Raw genomic sequence first — 27,658 nt, forward strand, 5'->3', positions numbered from 1 at the left:
TGTTATGGAAATTAAGAAATGACGCATGAAGGAGGAGAAGATGGGCAAAATCTAAAAAATAAGTCTGTCTGAGATACAGATCAGCTGATAACAACGCTAGTAACCATCACACTGTGAGCAATTAACCAAATACAATGCTGTCTTTCCACATTTGCTAATTATCTGTGCATTAAGACATTGTGAATGTGTTATTCTGGATAAATGCACGTCGTGGTTCACCTCAGTCATACTACAGTAAATAGATCCCAAAGGGAACACCACTGGAGTAAAAACAGCTTGGTCGTCACATAAAAGACTGCTTAAGGGCCTTTTCTTGGGTGAGAAGGCGGTGGTCCACACACATGAATAATTCAATTAGATGTTGGTTTAAGCTACAAGGAGCAGGAAAGGTGACAGTGTTTGTCACGCTCTGTAAACCCACCTGGCAGGAGGAGAGATGGGACGGAGAAGAAGAAGAGAGAGATAAAGAAAGAAAGAGAGAAAATGAGAGAGCGATGGGATGGGACAGTGAGAGAAAGACAGACAGAAAGGGAAGGTAGAGGAGGACAATAAAGACCGGGACAAGAGAGAGTGTGGAGTGTGTAGACCCAGACACCCAAAAGACAAGAGGGGTACAGATGCATGGTTAGGGTTATGCTGTGGTGGACAATGGGGATCTGGTTTCCCATTGACTAATACTTGATTAAAGATGGCCAGTGAACGGGGGTAGTTGGTCCTTGGGGAGCTAGTAGAGGCTTGCTGGAGCCTTGAAGTGGGTCAGCCGCTTGGCAGGGCAGGCTGGCTTGTTAGCGCTAACTGGGTGTAAACAGTAACACAGGGCGACCTGGGACAAGGTGCTGCTACATTGCACAGTGTCTCTGCCTGAAGCCCCCTGGCTGTAACTGGCAACAATGACAATTACACAGGCTAATTAACAGACTCCTATGGCACAGAAGCCACGCAAACCCAACGATGGCTGAGGAAAGGGAGAGAGTGAGTGAGAGAGAGAGAGTGAGAGACGGAGAGAGAGAAAGGAAGACGGACAGGAAATACAAGGCACCGTTGCTGTGTTTTTTCATCATTACGGTTAGCAGCTAACATTTGAGAGGAATCCCTCCATCGTTGCACGGTCTCGTGGTTCTGGGGATGGTTAATGATGATTTGTCTCAGGACAGGGGAGCGAGGGGAGCCCGGGGCTCGGATGCGACGGGGTGTATTTTGGGGGGGGGGTTGTGAGTCTCAGTACGCCCCCCCTCCCACTGCAGCTCAGAGCCCCCAGTTTAAACAACTCAGCGCTCATCAACAAGGCTAATTAGCTTCTAATGGTCAAAATAGTCGGAGACTGAAAATAAACATCCCCCAAATAGAATCTCATGAAATTATACTGCTGTGATCCATTTGGACTCAAATCAAGAACACTTATTTCCATCTTAAATATTTACACTGCGATAACAATGATTTATTTTACATACTTTATATCTGGTCTCATACAAGATAAACAGCTACTTTTGTCATTATGATCATAACATGATCGACTGTTACCGTTATACTGTTGTCATGACATTTACAGTCATAGACTGGTAGTAAATGTATCGTCCATCATATCTAAGTAGGAGGAATGTAAATCACATCCCCTGAAAGTCCCTATCTGTAGACCTCCCCAATGTTGACGACATTTATCTCTTGTATTTGACATTTACTTATTTTTCTTCTTGCTTTTCTCTTCTTTCCCTGTCTTCTTCCCAGTGCCCCGCTTGTCTTTGTCCTTGCCCGACTCTCCCTCCTCCTCGATGGCCTTGGCCGCCCGTGCCCTCTTCTTACCCAAAGGTGTCCTGCCGTACCACATCTGAAACACATTCACAGCCATCAATCCACGGTCGGAGGAAATAAAACCTGTTATACAGTGGCATTTCCTTCCTAACTGTAGGAACGCAGCACCCTCATGTGGTGATTGTTGGAGCAGGACTCTCAAATGTATATATAGAGTTCATCGGATAATACTGAATTGATATCTGATTATAATGCTGAATTGATATCTGATTATAATACTGAATTGATATCTGATTATAATACTGAATTGATATCTGATTATAATGCTGAATTGATATCTGATTATAATACTGAATTGATATCTGATTATAATGCTGAATTCATATATGATTAAAGTACTGAATTGATATCTGATTATAATACTGAATTGATATCTGATTATAATACTGAATTCATATATGATTAAAGTACTGAATTGATATATGATTAAAGTACTGAATTGATATTTGATTATAATACTGAATTGATATCTGATTATAATACTGAATTGATATCTGATTATAATTCTGAATTCATATATGATTAAAGTACTGAATTGATATCTGATTATAATACTGAATTCATATATGATTAAAGTACTGAATTGATATCTGATTATACTACTGAATTGATATATGATTATAGTGCTGAATTGATATCTGATTATAATACTGAATTCATATCGGATTAAAGTACTGAATTGATATCTGATTATAATACTGAATTGATATCTGATTATAATACTGAATTGATATCTGATTGTAATACTGAATTCATATCGGCTTATAATACTGAATTCATAATACAATAATGATAATAGTAATAATACTGAATTCATATCTGATTATGATAATAGATGTAGACCAATCAGCACAACAAAGGCAAAAACAGGATTTAATATAATAATATGCCATAATATTGTTTTACATGTGTGTGGTCCCGGGAATCAAATCCACTATCCTAAGATGCAAGCACCACCTACTGCACCACCTACTGAGATACAGAGGACCATTTTAACTGTTATAATGGCAAAATAACCCCTTCCTTCCTCCTACATAGGAGCTTTCCAATTGTCGCCTCTGATTTATGTGGGAGTAAGGCTATCCTGAGCACTTTGGTGATAAACATATGTAAAAACAAATTATGCAAATCAAAGGTGATTAATTGATTGATGCTACTGAACCTTAAAGGCCTCCTCCTCCTCTTTGTAGACGGGGTCCTGTCTGGCCAGTGGAGGGATGAACTCTTCAGCGGTCAGTGGTCTGGTAGTCTGCTGGGCCAGCCTGCGAGGGGTCAGCACCTGCCTCACAGCCTGCAGGATGTGGCCCTGGGTGTAGCCGTCTGTCACCTTGGCCAGGGAGCTCAGGTCTAGGCTGGGGGTGAGGCGAGCACCGCCGCCACACAGCAGCTCCCTCCACAGCACTGGAGAACACATCACAGACAGGGATAGAAAGGTTAGAGTTCAAACCAGAAGCGGGCAATGAATACAACATTTTTTTTAAAGATGTGTGTTTACTGGTGGGCCTATCATATGAATTCATTCCACCAGTATTTTTCATGTCAACTCATTTCTGGTGGATTTAGGGAATAAAACCTCCACAGATTCTGTCTGTCCATAGCCAACAGGTTGGCCTAGATATAGACCACTATAAACCCCCATAAACCAATATAGACCACTTTACATCACTATAAACCACTAAAAACCACTATGGACCACTATAAACCACTATAAACCAATATGAACCACTATAAACTACTGTAAACCGATATAAACCAATATAGACCAGTATATACCACTATAAACCAATATAAACCACTATAGACCTCTATAAACCCATATAGGCCACTGTAAACCACTATAAACCAATATAAACCACTATAGACCACTATAAACCACAATAAACCAAGATAGACCAATATAAACCACTATAAACCAATATTAACCAATATAGATGACTGTAGACTACTATAAACCAATATAGACCACTATAAACCAATATAGACCAATATAAACCAATATAGACCAATATAAACCAATATAGATGACTGTAGACTACTATAAACCAATATAGACTACTATAAACCAATATAGACCAATATAAACCAACTAAAACCACTATAGATCACTATAAACAACTATGAATCAATATAGACCACTATAAACCAATATAAAGACCACTATAAACTACTATAAACCAATATAGACAAATATAGACCACTATAAACCAATATAGACAAATATAGACCACTATAAACCAATATAGACCAATATAAACCAACATAAACCACTATAGATCACTATAAACAACTATAAACCAATATAGACCACTATAGACAACTATAAACCAATATAGACCACTATAGACACTATAAACCACTATAAACCAATATAGACCATTATAAACCAATATAGAGAAATATAGACCACTATAAACCAATATAGACCAATATAAACCAACATAAACCACTATAGATCACTATAAAAACTATAAACCAATATAGACCACTATAGACACTATAAACCAATATAGACCACTATAAACCACTATAAACCAATATAAACCACTATAAACCAATATAGACCATTATAAACCAATATAGACGAATATAGACCACTATAAACCAATATAGACCAATATAAACCAACATAAACCACTATAGATCACTATAAACAACTATAAACCAATATAGACCACTATAAACCAATATAGACCACTATAGACTCATATAAACCAATATAGACCACTATAAACCAATATAGACCACTATAGACACTATAAACCACTATAAACCAATAAAGACCACTATAAACCAATATAGACCACTATAGACTCATATAAACCAATATAGACCACTATAAACCAATATAGACCAATATAAACCAACTAAAACCACTATAGATCACTATAAACAACTATGAATCAATATAGACCACTATAAACCAATATAAACCACTAAAAACCAATATAAACCAATATAGACCACTATAGACACTATAAACCAATATAGACCACTATAGACACTATAAACCACTATAAACCAATATAGACCACTATAGACACTATAAACCAATATAGACCACTATAAACCAATATAGACAAATATAGACCACTATAAACCAATATAGACAAGTATAGACAAATATAGACCACTATAGACCACTATAAACTACTATAAACCAATATAGACCACTATAAACCACTATAAACCAATATTAACCAATATAGACCACTGTAGACTACTATAAATCAATATAGACCACTATAAACCAATATAGACCAATATAGACCACTATAAACCACGATAAACTAATATAAACCAATATAGACCACTATAAACCAATATAGACCACTATAAACCAATATAGACAAATATAGACAAATATAGACCACTATAGACCACTATAAACTACTATAAACCAATATAGACCACTATAAACCAATATTAACCAATATAGACCACTGTAGACTACTATAAATCAATATAGACCACTATAAACCAATATAGACCAATATAGACCACTATAAACCACGATAAACTAATATAAACCAATATAGACCACTATAAACCAATATAGACCACTATAAACCAATATAGACCACTATAAACCAATATAGACAAATATAAACCAATATAGACCACTATAAATCCATTTAGACCACTATAAACCAATATAGACCACTATAAACCAATATAAACCAATATAGACCAATGCAGACCACTATAGACCACTATAAACCAATATAAACCGATATAGACTACTATAGATAACCCACCCAGTCTGGAGGCATAGTCAGGTCTGGGGATGAGGATGATCTTCCTATAGACTTTACAGAAGGGCTTGAGGTCTGCGTCAAAGGGCCTCCGGGACGTCCCTACGACCAGAACACGATCCTCAGGCTTCACAGACTTCAGCACCTTTACTAGGTCCTTCTTCAGACGCTTAGGATCCATCTAGAGAGGGAGAGAGGAGAGAGGGAGGAGAGAGAAAGAGAGGGAGAGGAAGTGAGGAGAGAGAGGGGAGAGGGAGATGGAGAGAGGGAGAGAGGGAGATGGAGAGGGGTATGGAGAGAGGGAGAGAGGGAGAGGAAGTGAGGAGATGGAGAGGGGTATGGAGATAGAGAGAGCGGGGAGGAGAGGGAGGAGAGGGAGAACAAGGAAGAGGGGGTAGAGTTATGACCGGCCACATGAGGGCAGCATAAACTTATTTGTAAATTCAAGATGTCCCCATTTTCAACTGCTCACAGCTGTCATCTCATATAACCCATGTTACCCAACGATGGATGTGAGTCCCACTTTAGTTCATTCACAAACAATACAATAATGGAGAAGGTTACTTGACAATCTGCTATGTAAACATTCTTGTCAAAACAAGTCCCTTGATTACACTGTTTGTCAATGTGCACTGTAGTGTTTTTATTTATTTCATCTTTCTTTAACCAGGTAGGCTAGTTGAGAACACCTTTCTTTAACCAGGTAGGCTAGTTGAGAACAAGTTCTCATTTGCAACTGCAACCTGGCCAAGATAAAGCGATAAAGCAATTCGACACATACAACAACACAGAGTTACACATGGAGTAAACAAAACATACAGTCAATAATACAGTAGAACAAAAGAAAACAAAACGTCTATATACAGTGAGTGCAAATGAGGTAAGTTAAGGGGTTAAGGCAATAAATAGGCCATGGTGGCGAAGTAATTACAATATAGCAATTAAAACACTGGAATGGTAGATGTGCAGAAGATGAATGTGCAAGTAGAGATACTGGGATGCAAAGGAGAAAGATAAATAAATAAATACTGTATGGGGATGAGGTAAATAGATGGGCTGTTTACAGATGGGCTATGTACTGTAAACTGCTCTGACAGCTGGTGCTTAAAGCTAGTGAGGGAGATATGAGTCTCCAGCTTCAGAGATTTTTGCAGTTTGTTCCAGTCATTGGCAGCAGAGAACTGGAAGGAAAGGCAGCCTAAGGAGGAATTGGCTTTGGGAGTGGCCAGTGAGATATACTGTACCTGCTGGAGCGCGTGATACGAGTGTGTGCTGCTATGGTGACCAGTGAGATATACTGTACCTGCTGGAGCGCGTGCTACAAGTGTGTGCTGCTATGGTGACCAGTGAGCTGAGATAAGGTGGGGCTTTACCTAGCAGAGACTTGTAGATAACCTGTAGCCAGTGGGTTTGGCGACGAGTATGAAGCGAGGGCCAACCAACGAGAGCGTACAGGTCGCAATGGTGGGTAGTATATTGGGCTTTGATGACAAAAAGAATGGCACTGTGATAGACTGCATCCAGTTTGTTGAGTCGAGTGTCGAGGGCTGGTATTGAGCAGTGCTAATAACTGGACTCTTTTTTACATTTAGTCTAGTCTTAGTCATTTTGGCTAAAATATCATTACGTTTTAGTCAAGTTTTTGTCGATTGAATAATGATTTAGTCTAGTTATTGTCAAAATGACAAAAACAGTGGGCCATTTTAGTCAACTAAATACCCTTTAATTGTAGTCACATTTTAGTCACATCACATTTGCATTGCCTCATTAACCTATAGTTAACATACATCACTGACTTCTATGTGACCAAACAGACAAAGCCTTATCCTACCAACACATATATATAAGAATATATAACAATTATCTGGCCTTATGAATTCTTAGTTCAGACTACATAGATATTACATACAGTGCATTCAGAAACTATTCAGATCCCTTCCCCCTTTCCACATTTTGTTACGTTACAGCCTTATTCTAAAATGGATTAAATACATGTTTTTCCTCAACAATCTACACACAATACTCATAACGACAAAGGGAACATAAAACAGAAATGCCTTATATTTAGAAGTATTCAGACCCTTTGCTATGAGACTCAAAATTGAGCTCAGGGGCATCCTGTTTCCATTGATCATCCTTGATATGTTTCTACAACTTGATTGGAGTCCATAGGTGGTAAATTCAATTGATTGGACATGTTTTGGAAAGGTACACACCTGTCTATACAGTTGACAGTATATGTCAGAGCAAAAACCAAGCCATGAGGTTGAAGGAATTGTCCGTAGAGCTACGATGCACCATCCCTACAGTGAAGCATAGTGGTGGCAGCATCATGCTGTGGGGATGTTTTTCAGTGGCAGCGATTGGGAGACTAGTGAGGATCGAGGGAAAGATGAACGGAGCAGAGTACAGAGAGATCCTTGATGACACCTGCTCCAGAACACTCAGGACCTCAGACTGGGGTGAAGGTTCATCTTCCAACAGGACAACAACCCTAAGCACACAGCCAAGACAACGCAGGAGTGGCTTTGGGACAAGTCTATGAATGTCCTTGAGTGGCCCAGCCAGAGCCAGGACTTGAGCCCGATCTAACATCTCTGAAGAGACCTGAAAATAGCTGTGCAGCAATGCTCCCCATCCAACCTGACAGAGCTTGAGAGGATCAGCAGAGAAGAATGGGAGAAACTCCCCAAATACAGGTGTGCCAAGCTTGTAGCGTCATTCCCAAGAGGACTCGAGTCTGTAATCACTGCCAAAGGTGCTTCAACAAAGTACTGAGTAAAGGGTCTGAATACTTATGTAAATGCCATTTTTCAGTGTTTTATCTTTAATAAATTAGCAAAATGTCTAAAAAACAGTTTTTGCTTTGTCATTATGGGGTATTGTGTGTAGATTGATGAGGGAAAAAATGTATTTTAGAATTAGGCCGATCCACTTAACCTCGAGTCCCAATCGAGTCCGCAAGTTGCCTACTTGTAGAACGGCCCGCCACAACAGAAAGAAAACAAATGTAGCGCTGGTATTATGAGTCATATCTTTTGAAAGGTAATGGCTACAATAGAGCCATTTTCTCTGAGGAAAAGAGGGAGACTTGGCTAGAAGTCGGAGACAGAACCTGGCTATGAAATGCAGTGGGGAAAGTGTGAGTGTTGAGCAAGACTACAAATTCAAAAGCGCTTCTATACTCAAGAGAGAGAAAAACATAGCTAGACTGTTGTTTTACTATTAAACTTAATGCTGCTTTGTTTTTCATTTTGTAAAGCATCTTGTGTTTGTTAACCAGGCAAAGGGTGTTATCTAACTGGAAGGCTGGTGGTGACTGGTTAGCTACGAGGAAGCAACAGAGTCGCCTGCGCAATGTGTTTGATCGGAGGCGGAGATGGAGTGGAGCCTGTCTGCCCAGACTCATGAACAGAACTGGACTGGGCATCTGTTCTGCTAATATTAACAGTACGTATCACTGAATAGCTCTCAATCTGTCTAAAAACTCTTGTTCAGTCCAACAGATTTTAGTCACAGAGATAATTTAGTCTCTTCTTTTTTGTTTAGTTACAGTTTTTTCTGGGTCTATTTAGTCAGTTATAGTCTCGTTAATTGCCACTGAAAAATATGTTTGCCAAATATTTGATTCACTATTTTTGTTGACGAGATGAACAGTGGTATTGAGATATGCTGCTGTTGTGTAGAGAACATACCTCTTTCTCCATCTTCGGGACTTTCTTATAAAAGGTTTTCTCTGCATCTCCGATCCATATTACAGAGGGCTGCAGCTGGCGAGCCACCTGCCTCAGTAGAACAATACAAAGAAACACACCTCTTTATTTCACACATCAAGGCCAATGTTCAAACAACTCTCCCATCCGGGAAGATTAGTAACCTCAACAAACCAAACAGTCTAACCAGCAGAAACATCAGTCTCACACAAACACACAAACAAAATAACACCCACACGCACAAGTCGTACATTAACTGGACTATCAGTAACATTAAACCACAGTGTATCTCCTAACCCTAACCCTAACCCTAACCCTAACTATAACCCTAACCCTAACTATAACCCTAACCCTAACTATAACCCTAACCCTAACTATAACCCTAACCATAACCCTAACCCTAAACCATAACCCTAACCATAACCATAACCCTGGCCCTAAACCTAACCCTAACCATAACCCTAACCCTGGCCCTAACCATAACCCTAACCCTGGCCCTAACCATAACCCTAACCCTAGCCCAAACCATAACCCTAAACCTAACCCTGGCCCTAACCATAACCCTTATCCCAAAAAGGTGGACTCTACCAGGGAGAAGAAGAATTCCTGGTGCAGAACTGTGACAGAGGAGCTGGCCAAGATGAACATCTCATATCACGAGGCACAACACGTGGCCAAGGACAGAGAGTGTTGGAAGGAGCTCATTGTTGCCTTATGTCCCATAGGGGAGGAGAGCTAGTAAGTCTGTAGTTAATGACACCACAGGCTTATGGAGAAACAGTATTGTGAACTTGCAGTGTTTCCATGGCTGGCATTGACAAAAACAACTTGGGGTGAGGGAGGCAGCCACACCCAAATGTTACAAGCCTTTTATAAACCAACACTGTCTCAGCAAGCAGGAAGTGCTGTCAGGACACGCTCCTGATCCCAGAATGCACTTAGAGAGGGTGCCGACCAATGAGGTGCTGACAGGCGAGATTCAGAACAATGTCGCTAGTGGCTATGGGCTCCTGACTTGTTTGCCTCTCAAGACAGCTGCATAGAGAGGTGTCCAAGCGAGACAAATATCTCTCTCCCCCCGCCCCCTCTCTCTCTCCCCCCGCCCCCTCTCTCTCTCCCCCTGCCCATCTCTCTCCCCCCGCCCCATCTCTCTCCCCCCGCCCCATTTCTCTCCCTCCATGTCTCTCTCTTCTCTCATGTCCCTCGTCCCCCCTCCATGTCTCAGATGAGTCAGTGGTGCAGAATGTCACAGGGGAACCGTGAACAGTAACTGTGTTAACCGATAGACAACTATGAACTGATCTGATAAACATCAAGCTGACAGAGCAACACAGCAACATCAAGCTGACAGAGCAACACATAGAAACATCAAGCTGACAGAGCAACACATAGAAACATCAAGCTGACAGAGCAACACATAGAAACATCAAGCTGACAGAGAAACACATAGAAACATCAAGCTGACAGAGCAACACATAGAAACATCAAGCTGACAGAGCAACACATAGAAACATCAAGCTGACAGAGCAACACATAGCAACATCAAGCTGACAGAGCAACACATAGAAACATCAAGCTGACAGAGCAACACATAGAAACATCAAGCTGACAGAGCAACACATAGAAACATCAAGCTGACAGAGAAACACAGCAACATCAAGCTGACAGAGCAACACATAGAAACATCAAGCTGACAGAGCAACACATAGAAACATCAAGCTGACAGAGCAACACATAGAAACATCAAGCTGACAGAGCAACACATAGAAACATCAAGCTGACAGAGCAACACATAGAAACATCAAGCTGACAGAGCAACACATAGCAACATCAAGCTGACAGAGCAACACATAGAAACATCAAGCTGACAGAGCAACACATAGAAACATCAAGCTGACAGAGCAACACATAGAAACATCAAGCTGACAGAGCAACACATAGCAACATCAAGCTGACAGAGCAACACATAGAAACATCAAGCTGACAGAGCAACACATAGAAACATCAAGCTGACAGAGCAACACATAGAAACATCAAGCTGACAGAGCAACACATAGAAACATCAAGCTGACAGAGCAACACATAGCAACATCAAGCTGACAGAGCAACACATAGAAACATCAAGCTGACAGAGCAACACAGCAACATCAAGCTGACAGAGCAACACATAGCAACATCAAGCTGACAGAGCAACACATAGAAACATCAAGCTGACAGAGCAACACATAGAAACATCAAGCTGACAGAGCAACACATAGAAACATCAAGCTGACAGAGCAACACATAGAAACATCAAGCTGACAGAGCAACACATAGAAACATCAAGCTGACAGAGCAACACATAGCAACATCAAGCTGACAGAGCAACACATAGCAACATCAAGCTGACAGAGCAACACATAGAAACATCAAGCTGACAGAGCAACACATAGAAACATCAAGCTGACAGAGCAACACATAGAAACATCAAGCTGACAGAGCAACACATAGAAACATCAAGCTGACAGAACAACACATAGCAACATCAAGCTGACAGAGCAACACATAGAAACATCAAGCTGACAGAGCAACACAGCAACATCAAGCTGACAGAGCAACACATAGCAACATCAAGCTGACAGAGCAACACATAGAAACATCAAGCTGACAGAGCAACACATAGAAACATCAAGCTGACAGAGCAACACATAGAAACATCAAGCTGACAGAGCAACACATAGCAACATCAAGCTGACAGAGCAACACATAGAAACATCAAGCTGACAGAGCAACACATAGCAACATCAAGCTGACAGAGCAACACATAGAAACATCAAGCTGACAGAGCAACACATAGCAACATCAAGCTGACAGAGCAACACATAGAAACATCAAGCTGACAGAGAAACACATAGAGCAGCTCATAGTGCAGCTTATTCCTGACTTCACCAGCAGGCATTTCATTCACAACACTGATACCTAATCATGTACACTGCCAAAGTGTTTTTGTGGGCCATACAGTATGTGTGCATATACTATCTGAATCAAAACAGACAATGACCTCTACCCTCGTACATGGCACCATTTTGCTGCCTTCCTCACTATGTACAGTAGCAGATTGACAAAAACCTTGAAGACCATGTGCAGTAGGTACTGGAGGCAGCTCCTGCCGGGGTACTTCCCAGCCAGGTTTCTGGGGGACAGGTTGAAGAGGTTGGCCCCGGTCTCAGTGCACAGAGCATGGACCAGCATCCTCTTCCCTACGCCTCCAGGACCAGCCAGCAGCAGAGTCTTCATCAGGGGAGCCTTCTGATGGACGGACTGGGATCCTGGGAGGGAGAGAGAAAGAGAGAGTGAGAGAGAGTGAGAGAGAGAGAGAGAGAGAGAGAGAGTGAGAGAGAGAGAGAGAGAGAGAGTGAGAGAGTGAGAGCGTGAGAGAGAGTGAGAGAGAGAGAGAGTGAGAGAGAGTGAGAGAGAGTGAGAGAGTGAGAGAGAGAGAGAGAGAGAGAGAGAGAGAGAGAGAGAGAGAGAGAGAGAGAGAGAGAGAGAGAGTGAGAGAGAGAGTGAGAGTGTGAGAATGTGAGAGAGAATGAGAGTGTGAGAGATCTTGAGAGTGAGAGAGTAAGAGAAGAGAGAGAGTGAGAGAGAGAGAGAGAGAGTTTGAGAGAGAGAGAGAGAGTAAGAGAGTGAGAGTGAGAGAGTGAGAGAGAGAGAGTGAGAGAGTAAGAGAGAGAGAGTGAGAGAGAGAGAGAGAGAGAGGAGAGAGAGAGAGAGAGTAAGAGAGAGAGAGTGAGAGAGAGAGAGAGAGAGTGAGAGAGTGAGAGTGAGAGAGAGATGAGAGAGTGAGAGTGAGAGAGTGAGAGAGTGAGAGAGAGAGAGAGAGAGAGAGAGAGAGAGAGAGAGAGAGAGAGTGAGAGAGTAATAACAGGATGATAACATGTAGATGGTGATGGTTAGGTGGTAGTAAATTTCAATCACAGCATAATGCTAAACTGTTAAAGCTGATCTTCCGCCATGCGGATTGAACAGAGCCGTAAGGTCACTATAGGTGTTTGTAGCCCCTGTGAGGTCTCTGAGGACCTCAGCAGCAGCAGTGCTGCTTAACTGGTACTAACTGATTCAGTCAGGTTAACCTCCTACCATAGGGAAAATAGTTGAATTACCCAGCTGGATGATACTGGGGTTAGGCTGGGCTGGGGCTGAGGCTGGGATGATACTGGGGTTAGGCTGGGCTGAGGCTGGGGTTAGGCTGGGATGAGCCTGGACTGAGCCTGGGCTGAGGCTGGGGTGAGGGTGTGCTGAGGCTAGAGGCTGGGCTGAGGGTGCATTGTGTGCTCTCTGATACTAACTGTTAAAAGTCCAGGCTGGACAGAGGCCAGAGGGCCAGGACACAGAACGTGAGAGTAAACACATCCAATCACAACACCCCTCCATTAACCTCTAGACCCAGAGACCCAGAGCAGGTGCAGCCGTGTAACCCTTATCCCCAGGAATCCCCTCCTGTCCCTGGGGTAGGTCCAGCCAAGAAGTCCCGCTCCTACTGCTCTGACCGGAACTCATTAAAACTACAATAGCTGGCAACAGGCTCTGGCCTCTGTTCTCTGTTCTCTCTCTCTCTCTCTCTATGCTGCAGGCTGTTTATAGGGTCAGTTCACTCTCTGTTAGATCAGGTCACAGTGTTAGTTAGGTACATTAGGTACACTATGAGCACTGATTAGAAGACTACTCCTCCCATTAAGGTCTAATGATGATCTCCTTCCTGCCTCTAACCCATCTGGGACAGATTAGCCGATCAATTGACTAGTGCAACGTGCACTTGTCCTTTTCCATAGGAAATGAAATGTAGAAGCTTGAACAATAAGGTCAAACACAGGTTAAAAGAAGGAACACTATCATGTTCAAATGTTGTCACTTTCTTGTGAAAATAACAGACACCACTGAGAATGAGATAGCAGCCAGTCTGGATAATTGGCTGTGAATCGCTAACAAAGGGAGTACACAGAGATATCTCTCTACCAAGGACACGATCTAGCCAGCCTCCCTCCAATATACAATGCTTATACTAGATAGAAAACCAAACCAGTCTCTGAGGAATCTCTGAATCATCACAGAGTAGCTGAAACTGAGCCAACTCTTGGTGAGAATGACAATAAAGTTCGGGAACAACAAAACAATGTCCTGTTGTGATTCATTTCATAAAAAGAGGTGGATGCTTAGGCAGTGTTGTGTGTTCACAGTGCAGGTATAAATAAACTGTAGTATGTGACGATGGAGGTGATGGTAGTGGTGGTGGTGATGGTAGTGGTGGTGGTGATGGTAGTGGTGGTGGTGATGGTAGTGGTGGTGGTGATGGTAGTGGTGGTGGTGATGGTGATGGTGGTGGTAGTGGTGGTGATGGTGGTGGTGATGGTAGTTGTGGTGGTGGTGGAGGTGATGGTGTGGTGGTGGTAGTGGTGGTGGTGGTAGTGGTGGTGGTGATGGTGATGGTAGTGGTAGTGGTGGTGGTGATGGTAGTGGTGGTGGTGATGGTGATGGTGATGGTAGTGGTGGTGGTGATGGTAGTGGTGGTGGTGATGGTAGTGGTGATGGTGATGGTAGTGGTGGTGGTGGTGGTAGTGAGGGATGATGGTGGTGGTGGTGGTAGTAGTGATGATGGTGGTGGTGGTGGTAGTTGTGGTGGTGGTGGAGGTGATGGTGTTGGTAGTGGTGGTGGTGGTAGTGGTGGTGGTGATGGCAGTGGTGGTGGTGGTAGTAGTGGTAGGGATGGTGGTGGTGGTGTAATTGGTGGTGGGAGTGGTGGTGATGGTGGAGGTGATGGTGGTAGTAGTGGTGGTGGTGGTAGTAGTGGTTTTAGTGGTAGTGGTGGTGATGATGATGGTAGAGGTGGTGGTGGGGGTGGTGATGATGGTGGTGGTAGTGATGGTAGTGGTGGTAGTGATGGTGATGGTAATGGTGGTGGTAGTAGTGGTAGTGGTGATGGTGGTGGTAGTGATGATGGTGGTGGTGGTAGTGATGCTGGAGGTGATGGTAGTGGTGATGGTAGTGATGGTGTTGGTGGTGATGGTGTTGGTAGTGGTGGCGGTGGTGATGGTAGTGGTGATGATGGTGGCGGTGGTGATGGTAGTGGTGGTGATGGTAGTGGTGGTGTTGGTAGTGATGGTAGTGTTAGTGACGGTGGTGTTAGTGGTGGTGGTGATGGTTGTGATGGTGGTGTTAGTGGTGGTGATGGTAGTGGTTTTAGTGGTGGTGGTGGTGGTGGTAGTGGTAGTAGTGGTGATGATAATAGTGATGGTGGTGGGGGATAGTAGTGGTGGAGGGGTGGTGTTGCAGGTGACGAAGGTGGTGGTGGTAGTGATGATGGTGGTGGTGATGGTTGTGATGGTGGTGTTAGTGGTGGTGATGGTAGTGGTTTTAGTGGTGGTGGTGGTGGTGGTGGTGGTGGTAGTGGTAGTAGTGGTGGTGATGATAATAGTGATGGTGGTGGGGGGATGGTAGTGGTGGAGGGAGGGGTGGTGTTGCAGGTGACGAAGGTGGTGGTGGTAGTGATGATGGTGGTGGTGATGGTTGTGATGGTGGTGTTAGTGATGGTAGTGGTGGTGATGGTAGTGGTTTTAGTGGTGGTGGTGGTGGTGGTGGTGGTGGTAGTGGTAGTAGTGGTGGTGATGATAATAGTGATGGTGGTGGGGGATGGTAGTGGTGGAGGGGTGGTGTTGCAGGTGACGAAGGTGGTGGTGGTAGTGATGATGGTGGTGGTGATGGTTGTGATGGTGGTGTTAGTGATGGTAGTGGTGGTGATGGTAGTGGTTTTAGTGGTGGTGGTGGTGGTGGTGGTAGTGGTGGTGATGATGGTTGTGATGGTGGTGGGGGGATGGTAGTGGTGGTGGTGGTGGTGGTGGTGGTGGTGGTGGTGGTAGTGGTGGTGATGATAATAGTGATGGTGGTGGGGGGGATGGTAGTGGTGGAGGGGGTGGTGTTGCAGGTGACGAAGGTGGTGGTGGTAGTGATGATGGTGGTGATGGACATCCACACCAGCCCATCCAGGCCTCTGGTAGTCATATTGCCTTTGATTAGGTCTGAGGTGCTGAAAGACATCATCTTCTTCTCCAGGGTGGGTGGCCTGTTTGTTCAGTAACCCTCCCCTCTTCGGGAGCTACGTCTGGGGGTCCACGACGCTGGCGTAGGGGGATGGGATGGAAATGGGTCTTAACGCCAGGTGACATGAGACGTGTTGGGGAGAAAGATCACGTCCCTTCAGGGTTGGGGTGAACTTCAGTGAGCTGTATTCTATTACCATTAGGATCCCTGGATCAGCATAAGCCCACTAGCTGCTTCTAGATGATCTAGTGGTGTGGAATATTCTATTCTGTTCTGTTCTGTATTTCTGTTCTGTATTTGAATTCTGTATTTCTGTTCTATTCTATTCTGTTCTATTCTGTTCTACTTTCCTCTAGTATTCTATGTTCTTCTCTGTGCTTTTCTATTCTATTCTGGGTTCTGGACCACTGTTACCTGACTCCCCTGTGTTCTGCAGCTGTAGCATAGTGGTGGCAGCGACAGTGACAGAAAGGCTCAGCCAGGAGAGAATGGCTGAAGGATCAAAGTGTGAGTGTGTGTGTGTGTTGCAAGTACAATAAGTATGAATCAGACTAGCCAGGTTGTGGGGTGATGTGATCACAGTCACAATGATGAGTGGATGGGATGGGCTCTCTCTCACTCACCCAGAGGCAGGATCCCATAAAGGGCAATGAGCTGTCTGACGTCTGACAGAGAGGGCATGGGCTCAATGTCTGCCTGGCGCAGGGTCGTACCCAGGTAGCTGAACTCACCTGGAGGGAGGGAGGGAGAGACGAGGGAGGGAGGGAGAGAGGGAGGGAAGGGAGAGACGAGGGAGGGAGAGAGGGGGGAAGGGGGAGGGAGAGAGAGAGAGGGGGGAGGGAGAGACGAGGGAGGGAGGGAGGGAGTGGGAGGGAGGGAGGGAGAGAGTGGGAGGGGGAGGGGGAGGGAGAGACAGACAGAGGGCGGGGGAGGGAGAGACGGAGGGAGGGAGGGAGGTAGAGAGAGAGAGAGAGAGAGAGAGAGAGAGAGAGGGGAGGGAGAGACAAGGGAGGGAGGGAGGTAGAGAGAGAGGGGGAGGGAGAGAAGTCAGACATCCATCAGACAATAGTCTTGTTCTTTGAGGTATGGAATTAGCTCTTTGTACATTGGCTGATGCATATCTTCAGACATAAATCAACACAGCAGAAACCTGTACTAATGCAACTTAGACATTAATTGGCTGTAATTCAGGAGCCTCTAGGCATCAAGGCATCTAGCTATACTGTGGCTAGAACTGAAGTAAGGGAAGGTATTTAGGCCACTATCATAGACAAGACATCAACATCTATTTCTCTGTCCCTCTTGCCGGACTCTCCTCCTCAACCATTCCGAACTCCCTCCCAACATCAAAGGCACTGTATGTGGATATAATTGAAACCAACAGTAACTGGTTTTGGGGAGCCAGGCGTGTGTGTCTGTCTGTTCAACATGATAGAGTGTGGTGTCATCCTGACCCTTATTGCAACATGGCCGCAGCGAGACATCTAGGGCGGGAGGCAGGGAGGGAATGAGGCACAGAGTGGGATATTGAGTCATAAATCCCTGTGGAGACGAGGCAGCCTCCCTGTCTGATATCCAGCTGGCCCTACTAGACACTTGTGAGCAAACACACCTTTTCATACACACACCAAAGCACGCAGACACACACACCAAAGCATGCAGACACACACACCAAAGCATGCAGACACACACACCAAAGCATGCAGACACACACACCAAAGCATGCAGACACACACACCAAAGCATGCAGACACACACACCAAAGCATGCAGACACACACACCAAAGCATGCAGACACACACACCAAAGCAAGTAGACACACACACACCAAAGCAAGTAGACACACACACACCAAAGTACACAGACACACACACCAAAGCAAGTAGACACACACACCAAAGTACACAGACACACACGTATGCATGAACATTCATATAGCTGTGACTAAGGATTATCCAATTGACAGAAGCCAGACCTAAGTCACCAACATTTTATATGTACAGTGCATTGGGAAAGTATTCAGACCCCTTGACTTCTTCCACATTTTGTTATGTTACAGCCTTATTCTAAAATGTATATATACACACAATACCCCATAAATACAAAGCAAAAACAGGTTTTTAGACATTTTTGGAAAATGTATATAAAATACATAACAGAAATACATTATTTACATAAGTATTCGAACACTTTACTATGAGACTCAAAATTGAGCTCAGGTGCATCCTGTTTCCATTGATCCTCCTTCAGATGTTTCTACAACTTGATTGGAGTCCACCTGTGGTAAATTCAATTGATTGGAAAGGCACAGACCTGTCTATATAAGGTCCCACAGTTGACAGTGCATGTCAGAGCAAAAACAAAGCCATGAGGTTGAAGGAATTGTCCGCAGAGCTTCGAGACAGGATTGTGTCGAGGCACAGATCTGGGGAAGGGTACCAACACATTTCTGTATCATTGAAGATCCTCAAGAACACAGTGGCCTCCATCAATCTTAAATGGAAAAAAATGGAATCACCAAGACTATTCCTGGAGCTGGCCGTCCGGCCAAACTCAGCAATCGGGGGAGAAAGGCCAGAGTTCCTCTTTGGAGATGGTTGTCTTTCTGGAAGGTTCTCCCATCTCTGCAGCACTCCACCAATCATGCCTTAATGGTAGAGTGGCCAGACGGAAGCCACTCCTCAGTAAAAGGCACATGACAGCCTGCTTGGAGTTTTCCAAAAGGCACCTAAAGACTCTCAGACCATGAGAAACAAGATTCTCTGGTCTGATGAAACCTGAATGCCAAGCATCACGTCTGGAGGAAACCTGATACCATCCTTACGGTGAAGCATGCTGGTGGCGATGTTTTTCAGCGGCAGGGACTGGGAGACGAGTCAGGATCGAGGGAAAGAAGAACGGAGCGATCCTTGATGAGATAGAGATCGTTGATGAAAACCTGCTCCAGAATGCCCAGGACCTCAGACTGGGGACAACAACCCTAAGAACACAGCCAAGACAACGCAGGAGTGGCTTCGGGACAAGTCTCTGAATGTCCTTGAGTGGCCCAGCCAGAGCCCGGTCTTGAACCCAATCGAACATCTCTGGAGAGACCTGAAAATAGCTGTGCAGCGACGCTCCCCATCCAACCTGACAGAGCTTGAGAGTATTTGCAGAGAAGAATGGGAGAAACTCTCCAAATACAGGTGTGCCGAGAAGACTTGAGACTGTAATCACCGACGGTGCTTCAACAAAGTACTGAGTAAAGGGTCTGAATAGTTATGTAAATGTCATATTTCAGTTTTATTCATTTATAAAAACCTGTTTTTGCTTTGTCATTATGGGCTATTGTATGTAGATTGATGAGGGGAAAAAACAACTCAATCAATTTTAGAATGCTGTAAGGTAACAAAATGTGAAAAAAATGGGTCTGAATAGTTTCCGCGCTGTGTGTGTGTGTGTGCGTGTGTGTGTGTGAGATGTCAGTACCATACCAATATACTCAGAGAGCTTGATGTTCAAGGGTCTAATCAAGAAGCCTTCCAGCACCAGCTCTTCATACAGAGACTCAAGGGTTCTAGAGAGAGAGAGGAGGGAGAGAGGAGGGAGAGAGAGAGACAGAGAGAGAGAGAGACAGAGAGAGGAGGGAGAGAGTAAGACACAGAGAGAGAGACAGAGAGAGAGACAGAGAGAGAGACAGAGAGAGAGACACACACAGAGAGACAGAGTGAAGGGAGAGAGAGAGACAGAGAGAGAGAGAGAGAGAGAGAGAGAGACACACACAGAGAGACAGAGAGAAGGGAGAGAGAGAGACAGAGAGAGAGAGAGAGAGAGAGAGAGAGAGAGAGAGAGAGAGAGAGAGAGAGAGAGAGAGAGAGAGAGAGAGAGAGAGAGAGAGACACAGAGAGAGAGACACAGAGAGAGAGACACAGAGAGAGAGACACAGAGAGACAGAGAGAGAGACACACACAGAGAGACAGAGAGAGAGAGTGAAGGGAGAGAGAGAGAGAGAGAGAGAGAGAGAGAGAGAGAGAGAGAGAGACACACAGAGAGACAGAGAGAGAGAGAGAGGGAGAGAGAAGGAGGGACAGAGAGTAAGACACGGAGGGAGGGAGAGAGAGAGAGAGTGTGGAGGGACAGACAGAGTGAGAAAAAGGGCAATGAAAGTGAGAGATAAACATGAAGTAGAGAAAGGAAAGGAGAGAGAGAGATAGGGAGAGAGAGCGAGAGAATGGTAAGTCGGGTGAGAGGGAGGGAGAGAGAAAGATGGTGTTAAACTGAGGGCGGGGGAGCAGGTCACAAACACGCTAATCATTAACCAGGCCTATTGGAGTGGTGGTCACTCCATGACATCATACTCCTGCCCTCTGCCAACCAATCATCTGCTCCATATGGCAGACTGATATTATCAGACACTGACCTGTCGGCAGTCAGATCCTTCTCTTTCTTCTTCTTCTTCTTACTGCCCTTCTTTCCTTTCTTCTTTTTCTACAATTGAGACATATAACTAAGCAGTGGAGGCTGGTAGTAGGAGCTATAGGAAGACGGGCTCAGTGTCATGGCTGGGATGGAATCAATGTACCAGAGTCAAACATGTGGTTTCCATATATTTGACACGGTTCCATTTAATCCATTCCAGCCATTACAATGAGCCGTGCTCCTATAGCTCCTCACACCAGCCTCCTCTGGAACTGAGGGTTCTTCCAAAACCACAACCAAGCTGGCAGAGCAGCCAAGGAATGTCCTACAAGATAGTCAGATATGCACATAAGACAGCTGAAAACATTGAGATGAATGTAGCTCATAGCTCCACAAAAACGCCATACAGAGGGAGCCTAAAGTGAACAGCATGGAAGATGTTGAGATCAGAAAGGAAAAACTGAGTCACAGTCTTTGGGGATAACAACATGTTCCTGGTCTATAATAACACTCATAGAGAGATGATTTGACACGACCTATGAACCAAAATACATGTGCTCTTTCATTTAGTAAATACACCACCTCCCTGTTGCTATGAGAGGGTGTTCCTCTCACAGAAATATTTAAGAATTCCCCTCTCTTTCTTCAGGAATTTTGGACCACTGTGAAACTATGTTTAATCGTAGCCTACAGTGCTGGCAGCAAACCATAAATTAACACCTCTCAAAGAAGGAGCTATGGTTATGTTGGGTGGTTTAGGATTTTACTTTCTTTGTTTACCACATTACTTTCATTACAGAATGGACACAAACAAGAGCTAAACAGAACTACTGATTCAATAATCAACACGCTCAGCTACTCTGGCTGAGGTAAATCCCAAAATATTCTGCCAAATATGTCTTTGGCGATCCACATGAAAAAATACTATAGTATAAACTGAGTGGTTTGAGCCCTGATTGCTGATTGGTCGACAGCCGTGTTATATCAGACCGTATACCAGGTGGATGACAAAACATTTATTTTTACTGCTCTAATTACGTTGTTAGCCAGTTTATAATAGCAATAAGGCACCTCATGGTTTGTGGTATATGGCCAATATACCATGGCTAAGGGATGTGTCCAGGCACTCTGCATTGTGTCATGCATTAGAACAGCCCAGAGCCGTGGTTTATTGACCATATACCAAACCTCCTCATGCCTTGTTGCTTAAGTATTCACTGTAGGGTTTTTGCAGACTTAACTGTATTATTCACTGTAGTATACTGTAGTATTTACAGTTTACTATATTATAAATACTGCAGTAAAATAAATAGTATTTACTGTAGTGTTTTTGTGGACTGTAGTACACTGTAGTATTTAAAGTTGTGTTTTTGTGGACTGTAGTATACTGTAGTATTTACTGTAGTGTTTTTGCAGACTACTGTTGTATTTACTATAGTGCTTTTGTTTTATTATCTTTGACATAGAAGTTTGGGGCTCCTGGATAAATACTAAAACAACATATTTGCTATAACCTGTAGGTAGGAAGGACTGGGGTCTGAATGGACAGGTTCAGTGTTTCTGCTCTTTTCTATAACCTGTAGGTAGGAAGGACTGGGGTCTGAACGGACAGGTTCAGTGTTTCTGCTCTTTTCTATAACCTGTAGGTAGGAAGGACTGGGGTCTGAAAGGACAGGTTCAGTGTTTCTGCTCTTTTCTATAACCTGTAGGTAGGAAGGACTGGGGTCTGAAAGGACAGGTTCAGTGTTTCTGCTCTTTTCTATAACCTGTAGGTAGGAAGGACTGGGGTCTGAACGGACAGGTTCAGTGTTTCTGCTCTTTTCTATAACCTGTAGGTAGGAAGGACTGGGGTCTGAACGGACAGGTTCAGTGTTTCTGCTCTTTTCTATAACCTGTAGGTAGGAAGGACTGGGGTCTGAACGGACAGGTTCAGTGTTTCTGCTCTTTTCTATAACCTGTAGGTAGGAAGGACTGGGGTCTGAACGGACAGGTTCAGTGTTTCTGCTCTTTTCTATAACCTGTAGGTAGGAAGGACTGGGGTCTGAACGGACAGGTTCAGTGTTTCTGCTCTTTTCTATAACCTGTAGGTAGGAAGGACTGGGGTCTGAACGGACAGGTTCAGTGTTTCTGCTCTTTTCTATAACCTGTAGGTAGGAAGGACTGGGGTCTGAACGGACAGGTTCAGTGTTTCTGCTCTTTTCTATAACCTGTAGGTAGGAAGGACTGGGGTCTGAACGGACAGGTTCAGTGTTTCTGCTCTTTTCTATAACCTGTAGGTAGGAAGGACTGGGGTCTGAACGGACAGGTTCAGTGTTTCTGCTCTTTTCTATAACCTGTAGGTAGGAAGGACTGGGGTCTGAACGGACAGGTTCAGTGTTTCTGCTCTTTTCTATAACCTGTAGGTAGGAAGGACTGGGGTCTGAACGGACAGGTTCAGTGTTTCTGCTCTTTTCTATAACCTGTAGGTAGGAAGGACTGGGGTCTGAACGGACAGGTTCAGTGTTTCTGCTCTTTTCTATAACCTGTAGGTAGGAAGGACTGGGGTCTGAACGGACAGGTTCAGTGTTTCTGCTCTTTTCTATAACCTGTAGGTAGGAAGGACTGGGGTCTGAACGGACAGGTTCAGTGTTTCTGCTCTTTTCTATAACCTGTAGGTAGGAAGGACTGGGGTCTGAACGGACAGGTTCAGTGTTTCTGCTCTTTTCTATAACCTGTAGGTAGGAAGGACTGGGGTCTGAACGGACAGGTTCAGTGTTTCTGCTCTTTTCTATAACCTGTAGGTAGGAAGGACTGGGGTCTGAACGGACAGGTTCAGTGTTTCTGCTCTTTTCTATAACCTGTAGGTAGGAAGGACTGGGGTCTGAACGGACAGGTTCAGTGTTTCTGCTCTTTTCTATAACCTGTAGGTAGGAAGGACTGGGGTCTGAACGGACAGGTTCAGTGTTTCTGCTCTTTTCTATAACCTGTAGGTAGGAAGGACTGGGGTCTGAACGGACAGGTTCAGTGTTTCTGCTCTTTTCTATAACCTGTAGGTAGGAAGGACTGGGGTCTGAACGGACAGGTTCAGTGTTTCTGCTCTTTTCTATAACCTGTAGGTAGGAAGGACTGGGGTCTGAACGGACAGGTTCAGTGTTTCTGCTCTTTTCTATAACCTGTAGGTAGGAAGGACTGGGGTCTGAACGGACAGGTTCAGTGTTTCTGCTCTTTTCTATAACCTGTAGGTAGGAAGGACTGGGGTCTGAACGGACAGGTTCAGTGTTTCTGCTCTTTTCTATAACCTGTAGGTAAGAAGGACTGGGGTCTGAACGGACAGGTTCAGTGTTTCTGCTCTTTTCTATAACCTGTAGGTAGGAAGGACTGGGGTCTGAACGGACAGGTTCAGTGTTTCTGCTCTTTTCTATAACCTGTAGGTAGGAAGGACTGGGGTCTGAACGGACAGGTTCAGTGTTTCTGCTCTTTTCTATAACCTGTAGGTAGGAAGGACTGGGGTCTGAACGGACAGGTTCAGTGTTTCTGCTCTTTTCTATAACCTGTAGGTAGGAAGGACTGGGGTCTGAACGGACAGGTTCAGTGTTTCTGCTCTTTTCTATAACCTGTAGGTAGGAAGGACTGGGGTCTGAACGGACAGGTTCAGTGTTTCTGCTCTTTTCTATAACCTGTAGGTAGGAAGGACTGGGGTCTGAACGGACAGGTTCAGTGTTTCTGCTCTTTTCTATAACCTGTAGGTAGGAAGGACTGGGGTCTGAACGGACAGGTTCAGTGTTTCTGCTCTTTTCTATAACCTGTAGGTAGGAAGGACTGGGGTCTGAACGGACAGGTTCAGTGTTTCTGCTCTTTTCTATAACCTGTAGGTAGGAAGGACTGGGGTCTGAACGGACAGGTTCAGTGTTTCTGCTCTTTTCTATAACCTGTAGGTAGGAAGGACTGGGGTCTGAACGGACAGGTTCAGTGTTTCTGCTCTTTTCTATAACCTGTAGGTAACACAATGTATGGTTTATACTTGGCATGTAGGTTTCTCAAAAATGAGACATGGGGGAGGGGAATGTGCAGGGCATATACAAACTGAGATATGGGGGAGGGGAATGTGCAGGGCATATACAAACTGAGATATGGGGAGGGGAATGTGCAGGGCATATGCAAACTGAGACATGGGGAGGGGAATGTGCAGGGCATATACAAACTGAGATATGGGGAGGGGAATGTGCAGGGTATATACAAACTGAGATATGGGGAGGGGAATGTTGCAGGGCATATGTAAACTGAGATATGGGGAAGGAATGTGCAGGGTATATACAAACTGAGATATGGGGGAGGGAATGTGCAGGGCATATACAAACTGAGATATGGGGAGGGGAATGGGCAGGGCATATACAAACTGAGATATGGGGAGGGGAATCTGCAGGGCATATACAAACTGAGATATGGGGGAGGGGAATGTGCAGGGCATATACAAACTGAGATATGGGGGAGGGGAATGTGCAGGGCATATACAAACTGAGACATGGGGGAGGGAATTGCAGGGTATATGCAAACTGAGACATGGGGGAGGGGAAGGTGCAGGGTATATGCAAACTGAGATATGGGGAGGGGAATGTGAAGGGTATATACAAACTGAGACATGGGGGAGGGGAATGTGCAGGGTATATGCAAACTGAGATATGGGGAGGGGAATGTGAAGGGTATATACAAACTGAGACATGGGGAGGGGAATGTGCAGGGCATATACAAACTGAGACATGGGGGAGGGGAATGTGCAGGGCATATACAAACTGAGATATGGGGGAGGGGAATGTGCAGGGCATATACAAACTGAGATATGGGGGAGGGGAATGTGCAGGGTATATACAAACTGAGACATGGGGAGGGGAATGTGCAGGGCATATACAAACTGAGACATGGGGAGGGGAATGTGCAGGGTATATACAAACTGAGATATGGGGGAGGGGAATGTGCAGGGCATATACAAACTGAGATATGGGGGGGGAATGTGCAGGGCATATACAAACTGAGACATGGGGGAGGGGAATGTGCAGGGCATATACAAACTGAGATATGGGGAGGGGAATGTGCAGGGCATATACAAACTGAGATATGGGGGAGGGGAATGTGCAGGGTATATACAAACTGAGATATGGGGGAGGGGAATGTGCAGGGTATATACAAACTGAGATATGGGGGAGGGGAATGTGCAGGGTATATACAAACTGAGATATGGGGGAGGGGAATGTGCAGGGCATATACAAACTGAGATATGGGGGAGGGGAATGTGCAGGGCATATACAAACTGAGATATGGGGGAGGGGAATGTGCAGGGTATATACAAACTGAGATATGGGGGAGGGGAATGTGCAGGGTATATACAAACTGAGATATGGGGGAGGGGAATGTGCAGGGCATATGCAAACTGAGATATGGGGGAGGGGAATGTGCAGGGTATATACAAACTGAGATATGGGGGAGGGGAATGTGCAGGGTATATACAAACTGAGATATGGGGGAGGGGAATGTGCAGGGCATATGCAAACTGAGATATGGGGGAGGGGAATGTGCAGGGCATATACAAACTGAGATATGGGGGAGGGGAATGTGCAGGGCATATGCAAACTGAGACATGGGGGAGGGGAATGTGCAGGGCATATACAAACTGAGATATGGGGGAGGGGAATGTGCAGGGCATATGCAAACTGAGACATGGGGGAGGGGAATGTGCAGGGCATATACAAACTGAGATATGGGGGAGGGGAATGTGCAGGGCATATGCAAACTGAGACATGGGGGAGGGGAATGTGCAGGGCATATACAAACTGAGACATGGGGGAGGGGAATGTGCAGGGCATATGCAAACTGAGACATGGGGAGGGGAATGTGCAGGGCATATACAAACTGAGATATGGGGGAGGGGAATGTGCAGGGCATATGCAAACTGAGACATGGGGGAGGGGAATGTGCAGGGCATATACAAACTGAGATATGGGGGAGGGGAATGTGCAGGGCATATACAAACTGAGATATGGGGGGGGAATGTGCAGGGTATATACAAACTGAGATATGGGGGAGGGGAATGTGCAGGGTATATACAAACTGAGATATGGGGGAGGGGAATGTGCAGGGCATATACAAACTGAGATATGGGGGAGGGGAATGTGCAGGGTATATGCAAACTGAGATATGGGGGAGGGGAATGTGCAGGGCATATACAAACTGAGATATGGGGGAGGGGAATGTGCAGGGTATATACAAACTGAGATATGGGGAGGGGAATGTGCAGGGCATATGCAAACTGAGATATGGGGGAGGGGAATGTGCAGGGCATATACAAACTGAGATATGGGGGAGGGGAATGTGCAGGGTATATACAAACTGAGATATGGGGGAGGGGAATGTGCAGGGCATATGCAAACTGAGATATGGGGGAGGGGAATGTGCAGGGTATATACAAACTGAGATATGGGGGAGGGGAATGTGCAGGGCATATACAAACTGAGATATGGGGAGGGGAATGTGCAGGGTATATACAAACTGAGATATGGGGGAGGGGAATGTGCAGGGTATATACAAACTGAGATATGGGGGAGGGGAATGTGCAGGGTATATACAAACTGAGATATGGGGGAGGGGAATGTGCAGGGTATATACAAACTGAGATATGGGGGAAGAGGGGAATGTGCAGGGTATATACAAACTGAGATATGGGGGAAGGGAATGTGCAGGGCATATACAAACTGTGGGGATGAACTGACACTGGTGTAGAAATGTAATGACTGTTCTCATGTCTACTTAGTTTGTTTGGAAAAGGACAAACAGAACCCAGAGAAGACAGCTGTGAAGTACAATAGAATGACATTCACACCAACAGACAACGAGGCCAATGGTTGATTACTTTCATTTCATTACATTAATTCATAACGCTCA

At 44.7% G+C, this 27,658-nt stretch overlaps 1 protein-coding gene across 1 annotated transcript in view; it reads right to left on the reverse strand.

Annotated features, from left to right (window-relative positions):
• Window positions 1-1,409: 1,409 nt before the first annotated feature.
• iqca1 (IQ motif containing with AAA domain 1) overlaps window positions 1,410-27,658 on the reverse strand; it is a 76,879-nt gene continuing 50,630 nt past the window's right edge. The window contains exons 12-19 of the mRNA XM_052499808.1: window positions 20,748-20,815; window positions 19,822-19,904; window positions 16,972-17,079; window positions 12,383-12,582; window positions 9,257-9,343; window positions 5,565-5,742; window positions 2,972-3,210; window positions 1,410-1,825 (exon numbers count right to left, since the gene is read on the reverse strand). Coding sequence (XP_052355768.1) covers window positions 1,676-1,825; window positions 2,972-3,210; window positions 5,565-5,742; window positions 9,257-9,343; window positions 12,383-12,582; window positions 16,972-17,079; window positions 19,822-19,904; window positions 20,748-20,815 — 1,113 coding nt within the window. The 3' untranslated portion in view covers window positions 1,410-1,675. The remainder of the gene's footprint in view (window positions 1,826-2,971; window positions 3,211-5,564; window positions 5,743-9,256; window positions 9,344-12,382; window positions 12,583-16,971; window positions 17,080-19,821; window positions 19,905-20,747; window positions 20,816-27,658) is intronic.

Source organism: Oncorhynchus keta, chromosome 37, assembly GCF_023373465.1.
Source record: "Oncorhynchus keta strain PuntledgeMale-10-30-2019 chromosome 37, Oket_V2, whole genome shotgun sequence".
Classification (NCBI taxonomy): Eukaryota; Metazoa; Chordata; class Actinopteri; order Salmoniformes; family Salmonidae; genus Oncorhynchus; species Oncorhynchus keta.